Source organism: Bactrocera latifrons, unplaced genomic scaffold (assembly GCF_001853355.1).
Source record: "Bactrocera latifrons isolate USDA-ARS-PBARC rearing strain unplaced genomic scaffold, ASM185335v1 scaffold_59, whole genome shotgun sequence".
Taxonomy (NCBI): Eukaryota; Metazoa; Arthropoda; class Insecta; order Diptera; family Tephritidae; genus Bactrocera; species Bactrocera latifrons.
The window spans coordinates 146,835-156,277 of record NW_017537256.1 but is presented as its reverse complement, the minus strand read 5'-3'; the positions used below and the strand labels follow the sequence as shown (position 1 = coordinate 156,277).

The 9,443-nt window shown below is 35.0% G+C and overlaps 1 protein-coding gene across 1 annotated transcript; it reads left to right on the top strand.

Annotated features, from left to right (window-relative positions):
- Positions 1–2,992: 2,992 nt before the first annotated feature.
- Positions 2,993–9,443, top strand: LOC108974852 (inactive hydroxysteroid dehydrogenase-like protein 1). Its single transcript, XM_018942943.1, has 5 exons — positions 2,993–3,842; positions 8,008–8,130; positions 8,328–8,438; positions 8,567–9,015; positions 9,210–9,443. Exons 1-5 carry the CDS (start codon positions 3,623–3,625, stop codon positions 9,315–9,317), a joined length of 1,011 nt encoding a protein of 336 aa, XP_018798488.1. The 5' UTR covers positions 2,993–3,622; the 3' UTR covers positions 9,318–9,443.

Here is a 9,443-nt window from a genome sequence, read left to right as displayed (position 1 = left end):
ACTTCAAAAATTAACACAAATTCTCTAAAATTTACCATTACAAACACTTTTTCATATGTAAAAATTTGTTAAAACAAGAAAAAACGTTAACTTCGGCTGCACCGAAGCTAAAAAACAGGTGTATTTCTTTTAGTAATATATATACTATAATAATCCGATCTGAGCAATTTCTTCGGAGATTATGTTATTACCTTAAGCAGTAATCCATGTCAAATTTCGTAAAGATACCACGTCAAATGCGAAAGTTTTCCATACAAGACCTTGATTCCGATCATTCAGTTTGTATGGCAGCTATATGCTATAGTTAACCGATCTGAACAATTTCTTCGGAGATTACATTGTTGCTTTAGAAAAAAATGCATACCAAATTTCGTGAATAGRTCTTGTCAAATGCGAAAGTTTTCCATACAAGAACTTGAATCCGATGGTTCAGTTTGTATGGCAGCTACATGTTATAGTAGCCGTTCCGACAAATGAGCAGCTTCTTGAAAAGAAAATGGCGTTTACAAAATTTCAAAACAAAATCTTAAAAACTGCGGGACTAGATCGCTTATATATACATACAGACGGATGGACAGACAGACAGACGGGCATGTCTAAATCGACTCAGCTCAACATATTGACTTTATAGGGTGTCCGACGCTTAGTTCTGGGTGTTACGAACTTCGTGACAAGCTTAATATATCCTGTTCAGGGTATAATAATTGTATACTCGTAATATTGCAGACAAACCACCGATATGAACAGAAGTCATTAAGAGCCATTGTTTACAATATGTATTCGAAGTTGGGTTGTAAAATGTATAACCGTAACGACTTCGGTACGCATGTAGTCACACAGAAAAGATTATTCAAAAATTTTAACCTTAGCCATTCATGCAGATGGAAAAACATAAATTTACTGCGTAATGTTTTTTATCATTCCAAAGATAATTTTTTGGCATTTATTTTTTGGAAGATTATCTCCTTCAAATGATGGCCGCGGCTACGTTTTAGATCCGTTGAGTCTAATTTTTGATGACTCATTCGAGCATTTCGATTTTTAACCGCCTAATGACACGTGTGATGTCAAAAAAATGCTACTAAAAAAAGTAACTCTACTTTTATCACATATTATTCTATTCCTTGTGGGATTGTGCCATATATTAGTTTTTTTTTTTTTTTGTTGTCAATTGTTGTTCGATTCGCAACTGTCCAAGTTTAAGCGAACCCAAAACAGTTTCATCACAAGTTATTAAATTCATATTATAGTGGGAGGTATATTTCTCACTCTGGCTAATTTGTGCGTCTGTTACTTTCGAAGATAGACTTTTTGTCAACAGATTAACAATATTAGGTATTTTAGGTGAATACTTCGTCCAAGAGCATAAAACATAATAATTACTTTAGCACATATAGGCACTGATTTTTTCCGCCGCGACTGTACTTCTGATCGTGCGCGCACCGACTGGATTCGCTAGAGAGCGTTCTTAGCTAACGAACGAGCTGTTCAATTGTTTCCGAGCACACGGAGAGTCAGGACAAATATTTTCGCGCGACTTGCGAGTGGTGCAAGACGAAAATGCAGACGTACGCGATGAAATTCTGTGTGAATCTGCGATAGAGACGTTTGATATAATCAAGCACACTTACCCAGATGTTGATTTAACAAGAAGTGGTGTGTTTCGGTGATTCCAGTCCTTTTTGGAGGGCCGGGAAAAGGTCACTGATGAATGAGTAAGTCCAAAGTGAAAACGATGCTCATTATCTTTTTTGACATCCAAGGCATTGTCCACCATAATTTGTTCCTCCGCGACAAACCGTCAACGCCAAGTTTAACGTGGAAGTCCTCAAGAGACTCAAACGAAGGGTCAATCGTGTCCGACAAGACATCGCAGTCATTTGGAAGTTGCAACATGCCAGCGTCACGGCTCACACCGCCTTTCTTGTGAACAGCTACCTAACCACGGCCAGAGTCCCAACGCTTCCGCAGCTGCTCTACAGCCGAGATGTGGACCCCCGGACTTTTTCTTCCTTGTCTGAAAAGGCCGATGAAAGGGGATCCAAACAGCATGCATCTCGGCTCTCAAGGCTATTCCAGATAATGCCTTCCGTGACGCCTCAATGCTGAAAAATCGCGATGGCTTCACTGCATCTACGTGGATGGTGCCTATTTTGAAAGTTTTTAAAGAATTTTAATGATTTATTCAATACATTTTTTTAAATCGACTCAGTCCTATTACATTCCGAACAAACCTTGTATAAAATAATACTTGTTCACTCATTCAAAGACCAGACCTCAAGTATTGTCTTCATAATCGGTACAAACATCTATCACGGAATCGAACCTTAGCTATTGAGTATCTACATATTCTGTTATAATATTTAAAGATAAAACTGAAACTATACGAAAAGTCTGACAATCTTACTCACCATTTATGGGTACTGCTTCGGATTTTGTCAAATATCAAAAGTAAAATATTTCCCAAGTTCTTTCCCATCCACCAATTCAAATAGTTATTGATATAACCCATCACACCCGTTATTTTCGTATGAAGTTATGTAGAAAGCCTTGTGATAAAATAGAAACCAAACAAAAAAATGTACCTAAACACAATCGTTAAACAACAACACTACAGCACTGAGCTCATTCAAGCTCAATTTACAAGCAAAAATGGAAATATAAAAAACGAAACAAACTATTGCCTTAACAACAGCCCACATATGCAGACCTATATTCAGTGTATGTATGTAAGCAAGGCGATAGCAGAAACAACCACAAGATGTTGCATGCGGCTGCGCAGCATCTGCTGCATTCCCAGCTGAGCTTGAAGCAAAACAAAGCAAACCCAGCCACAAGCAGGTGTCTGCCGCCATCAATGGTTCGGCTTGGTTAATTGGTGAGCGCGGCTTTGGCTGCAGAGCCTCCACTACCAGTCCACAAAGCTGCGATTGTTGCTAGTCACTTTAGCGCAACATTGTTGAAGATTTTTTCGACTGCAGCTTGACGCTTGCTGATCAGTCGCCTACTCGACGGCCAAACGTGCAGTTCACACAGCTCAAGCTGCCTAAAAATCAAGCGCGTCCACGCTTAGTGCTTCAATAAAAGTTTCAATTAACTTTAGTGAGAGTGTACTTTGCACTTTTATTCGGAAATTGAATTTCGGAATTGAGAATGTAAATAAATACACATTAGAGAAAAATAAAAAAATAGCAGAAAATTTTTTTCAATTTTAACGAAATTGTAATTGCAAATGATTTTGACTTTTTGGCTACAAAACCAAATAAAAATAAACAAACAAATTCCGATTGAATTTGAGCGCAACAACAACAATAATAAATAATAACGGTGGCGTGAGTCCACAGCGCAATGCAAGTGAGAAAGTCTTTCAATTGATTGAGTGATTCCGAGAGAGGGTAAAGTGTTGGAATTTATTTTTAGCGTGAAGTAGTTGTTGTCTTTTGTAAACATTGTTGCGTTTTTACAGACATTTATGAGTGTTCAGTGAATTTTCTTATCTAGCTTTCGCTTATCACTAACTATTCTTTGCCCCACATTCGTTTATTATCAAAATCATTGAGCGCATTTTTCTAAAATAAAAACATAAATATAAAACTAAAATTTCTAAAAAAAAATACTCAACATGATTCCCCTCGATGAAGTGAGCATTTACACATTGCTGAGAATGGCGTTCGTTTGGCAACTACTGTCGTTCGGTGTCTATTTGGTCGGCCTCCTGGCCATTGCCGTATTCTTCTTCGATAACTTCAAATCGGTGGTGTTAATCATCAAGGCGATTCTGGAGCCATATTTCCAGCCTCAACTGCCGCAAACATTGGTGGAAAAGTTTGGAAAGTGGGCAGGTTAGTGATTAGGCTCAAATAGTTTTGGTCAATATTTATTATATAGTATATATATTTTGTATTTAGTTTATGAATGTTCGTTAGACTTACATGAATTCGTTAGTGCAAAGTGCAATTTAAACAACACTCTTTGCTACTGATTATGTAAAAATAGTTCAATATATGTATGTAATTTGCTGAGACCTTTGGTGCCTAGAATTTCAAAAATTTACATAGACTTCGAACGTTCAGTTTGTATGACAGTTATACACTATAGTGATCCGATGTAAACAATTTCTTCGGAGATTGCAACATTGCTTTAGACAATAAGCCAAGCCAAATTTCTTGAAGATATCTTCTTGAGTGAAAAAGTTTGCCATACAAGCAATTGATTCCAATCGTTCAATTTGTGTAGCACCTATATGCTGTAGTGGTCCCAATATCAGCGTTTCCGACAAACGCTTTTTCAGAAGAAAATTATGTGTGCAAAATTTCAAATCGATACCTCTAAGGAATAGTTCGCGTATATACTGGCATAAAGACACAGGGATTCAGCTTGTCACGCAGATCATATATATATATGTATTTATTTTATAAGGTTTTGAACATTTCTTTCTGGAAAAAATTTTGTGGCGAATTTCAAACACCTGTTTTAGGTTATACCTAAAATTACAATCCTGTCATGTCTGACTTCCTCTGCATAATTAAATTCTTTTTGTTGACTAATGGAAAATATTAAATATTTGTGTGCATAGATAAAAATGGGGTTTCAATCATTTTTTGATTATATATATATACCTCAAGTTATAGATATTTATCAATCATTTTATCTCTATAGAATTATCGATAATTATATCTATATCCAAAATAGGTTTGTTTGAAAATTTTGCAATAAATATATCGGTAAATTCCTCTCTCATTTTTACTTAAAAATTATCGATAAACTAATCTTTATCGATAACTTTTGAATATTTCTATCTACGAATTTTGGTATTCAACGTTGTATTCAAAGCTCCATCGAAAGCTCTTGAATATTTTTTTCCAAAGTTTTTCTTATTTATCGATAAGATCATCTCTATCGATAACTTTTTAATATTTTTATTTAAAGTTTTCGATATTTGTTGATAAATTTATCTTTATCGATAACTTTTGATTATATTGTGTCCGAAAATTTCCATATTTAACCACAGATACATTTCTATCGATAACTCTTGCCTAGTTTTATCTGATGTTTTCGATATTTATCGATAAATTAATCTATTTCGATCACTTTTGAATATTTCTAATTGAAGTCGTTGATATTCGTCGATAAATCAATCTCTATAATCACTTTTGAATATTTTGCAAAAAATTATAATTTCCTACCTGCGACCGATTGCCCTTTAGAGCCAAAAGCAGCAAAAAATTGCTTGTAAATAGCTGAACGCCCTTGAAAACGAGTTGTAAGTGTACGTAACGAGTCTCACAAAGCCCTTAAAACGGTTTTCTGGGTGCTCGCTATAATCTTTGGTAACATACGTACATACTTATGTGCACGTGCAACACCAGTGAACAAAACCGAAATACAAAAATTCAGCCGAAGAAGAGATATAATAAACCACAAGTTACAACAAGGTAAAGCGTTCACCATGAATGGCTGAATTGGTGACCCTATTAAGTATTTAAGCCATATGGGAAGATTACAAAAAGCAAAAGAAAAAACCATGAAGCCATGAAGTTTTATCGTAAACGGCTTACAATTGTAAATTCTTCTGGGTTTTCGGCAGAATTTATGAATGAATTGCTAAACAATATTTTACTGCAAACGTGTTACTTAAATGCACCGTTGTACAACAAATTAAATGGCAACAACATTAACACACGCAAACGTACAATAACACTTTCGCTTTTCGGTTTCTTCGCTATAATAACCTTCTAGGGAAAATGTATTAAATACCACAATTTTCAAAAAAACTAAAAATGTAAAACCAAAGATTTAATATTTTAGATAAAATATAAGAAAGCTAAAATTTTTGTTACAAATTTATAATTTTTGTTTATAGGAAACCCTTTTTTATCAAGAATATGTTTTTATATCGAAAGAAAAAAATTGTTCTACAATTCTTACTAGTCTTGTATTACACTTAACTACATATACATTACATATAAACACACTGTTAAGTATAGTTAGATATAATTATAGTCTTATTGCGTGATTTATCGTGTCTACATTGGCGCTTAACTTTAAAAGCGCTATTCTATTTATTTCTATTTTTCGTTTTGTTTTTGTAATATCTGATTGCATACTTTACTTCACTTGTTGCTTTATTCGAAGTCATTCACCTACTAGCAGCGTCATATTACTCATAAATAGCGGCACACGGAACCGGCTTTACTTAGATTGTCTAGCCGGTGCGTTGTGATTGTCAGCTGGTCTGTCAGTTTGGGCGGTTGTTAAAATATCTAGACGTTTTCTTTTTTGCTCGAGTCTTATTATTGTTTTCACATCAAAGCGTCATGCTTTTGTTATTGTTTTATTAATTAACTTGAGTCGCGCGAGTATCACATGTTTAAGGTTTATTGCCATTTCTGTATTTCGTAGTAACAAGCCCAACTGTGGTTCAGGTTTTTTTTAACTTTTTATTATGCAAACTTAAGTATCTAAAAATTTTTGATTCGCTTGACCTTGCGAAATATTTATGTATTAATGTAATATACTCAGTTATACGAGTACTATACTAAAGTGCAGTTGGATTTTGGCGATTTTCAAGTTGAGTAGTTTGTTTAAGGTTAACTGGTGGTAATTACTTTGAATAAGTTATATCAGAACGTAGGTCATTACCATATATGACATTAGCGAACAAAAGTAAGAATGGATTAGCAAATAATCTCCCATGAATGCTCAGACGACATATTTCTTTAAGAGTACTAGTGGAATAACATTATTATTTTTCGAAAAATAGAGAACTACTAATAACTGGCATGCCTTTGCTTTAAAATAAGTATTGACGTATCTCCACAGAAAATGGTCTAACGGCGTCAAATCACACGACCGCGGCAATCATTTGACTGGTCCATGTCATGAGATAAATCGATTAATGAACATGCGACGATTCTGATGGGAAAACGGCTTCAATTTGATCCTTGACGGATAGAGGCCAAGGTCTTTTCGCAAAATTCGCCACAACGACGACACACAGATGGCCAACATTTGAGAACGACGTGTGAGAGACAGATTTGGGTCTTCCTCAATTGGTGCGCTAGCGGCAGCAATACTACAGTCATTTCTTTGTCTCACTGGCACATGAACATTTTGTAGTGATTCGTTGTTGAATCGTTCATCATCCCATGATGAAATGACAAACCTTTCTGAAAATAAATATCAATATATATTTGTAGGCTCCCTATTGAAAACCCCGTTTTGTGGAATAGACTTATAAGAGATGTTGAGAGCACTAATATTAGATTCTAACATTTTCCTATATTTTTTTAATTAAAATACTTATATTATCGACAAAATAGTTTATAGTAAATATTTTTTTATGAATTTGTTAACGTTTTTTTCATTGGAAACTAAAAAATGTATCTTACTAGTTTTTTGTATATTTTACAACAATAAAAATCGTCGTCAGACTGGATCATTTCATATCTCCATTCAAATGGACCAGTCTAGAAAAAGTACACTGGCTTCGATTATCAATATTACAAGAGGTTTAAAAGAAGGCTCTTCCAATTTTCAATAGGTATGCCGCATAATTCGGTACTGGTGGGCGGCCGATATATCCGTGACCAGCTGTGTCACGGAATCAAACGCTAATCACAGCAAATATAGATCAAAGTAACCACCCAGCATCAAATTAAAATTTCCTAATTTCCAAGTTCTAAAGTGGTCGAGTCTTACTCAAAATTTTGTCATCCAAATTGTTCAAATTCTAAGCGCTAAGTTTAATACCACAAATTTAAAAATCAAAGTAAAGAGTTATGAAAATAAAAATGCATATTTCCACACTACTAACTCAAAATAAGCAGCAATTATGAACATGACTTGAATAAATATCGCTCGTAGTGTAATGCTGGCACCATTACCCAACCCACAAAAAAGGCGAACAATTAGCATTTAGCTGTTAATGACAATCGTATGCTTTAACTACCATTTTTCTTTGTGGTCAATTTACTTGCAACACACTATTTTTTCTCAACTTTGTAGTAATCACTGGTTCAACGGATGGCATTGGACGGGAATATGCTAAAGAATTGGCCAAACAAGGCATAAATGTTGTGCTCATCTCGCGCACCAAGGAGAAGCTCATAGCGGTGGCAGAGGAGATCGGTAAGTTATGAAATGAATGGTAAAATCATTGTCTAAATAAATATAGCAGAATGTTTAAATATTTTAAAATAATTTTGGAATGAATTGTGCTAATGATGTGTACTCGAAGACAAAATGCAAGTAATTCATAAGCAAATCGAGGAACGTAAACATGAACTAAATATATATATGTATATATGTTTCAATATTTTTTACAGAAAATGAGTACAAAGTGAAGACGAAATGGATCGTAGCAGACTTCGCCAAGGGGCGTGAGGTGTATACACATATTGAACGAGAGCTAAGTGGCATACCAGTAAGCATATTAGGTAAGTGCTGGAAATATTTTCACTATATCAAAATCCACACCACAAAACACACCGTTACTGATAGAAATATAATTAGTATTCAAAAAATGTTTATCCGTGGAACATGTACCTCCACATTTATCTTACAGTTAACAATGTTGGCAAAATGTACGACTACCCGGACGAACTCTCCCACATACCCGAAGACACCATTTGGGATATGATCAATATAAATGTCGCCGCTGTAACCATAATGTCACGTATGCTCATACCAGAACTGAAGAAACAGAAACGTGGTGCCATTGTCAATATATCCTCTGGCAGTGAATTACAACCTATACCCTATATGGCAGTGTATGCCGCTACCAAACGCTATGTACGATGTTTCTCGCAGGCGATCGAGCGTGAATTGGCGGAACATAATATAACTGTACAGTGTGTCACACCGCTTTTTTTGGTCACAAAAATGAATCAATATTCCGATACCGTAATGAAGGGTGGCTTTTTAATACCAGATGTGAAGAGCTTCACACGTTCAGCCGTTTTTACTTTGGGCAAATCGACGGAGACGACGGGCTATTGGACACATGGCTTGCAGGTGAGTGATTTTTTAGGCAATTTTTTAATTACATATTTATATTAAACATCACACATTTAAATTACAAAAAATTTTGAACATTATTGAGCCAAAATTTTTACCAACAAAAACAATCTAAACATATATACTTATGCCAATATAACATTTGTTTTCAATGTGTCACTTTCTAATTTGCGAAAATTATTATGCTTCAGTATTTTTTCATGAAACTGAGCCCAGAGTGGCTGCGCATACGTATTGCTCATGTGATGACACGACAGTTGCGTCTAGAGTACCTGACGACCCATGGAAAAAAGGTCTGAAAGACTGAAACAGGATGTATAAATTTCTTTAATTTTCGATATTCTCATTATCATTCACTTACTCATGTATTGTATATACATACACTTATTGCCTTAAGCGTTCATCTTTCATCTACATATGTACAG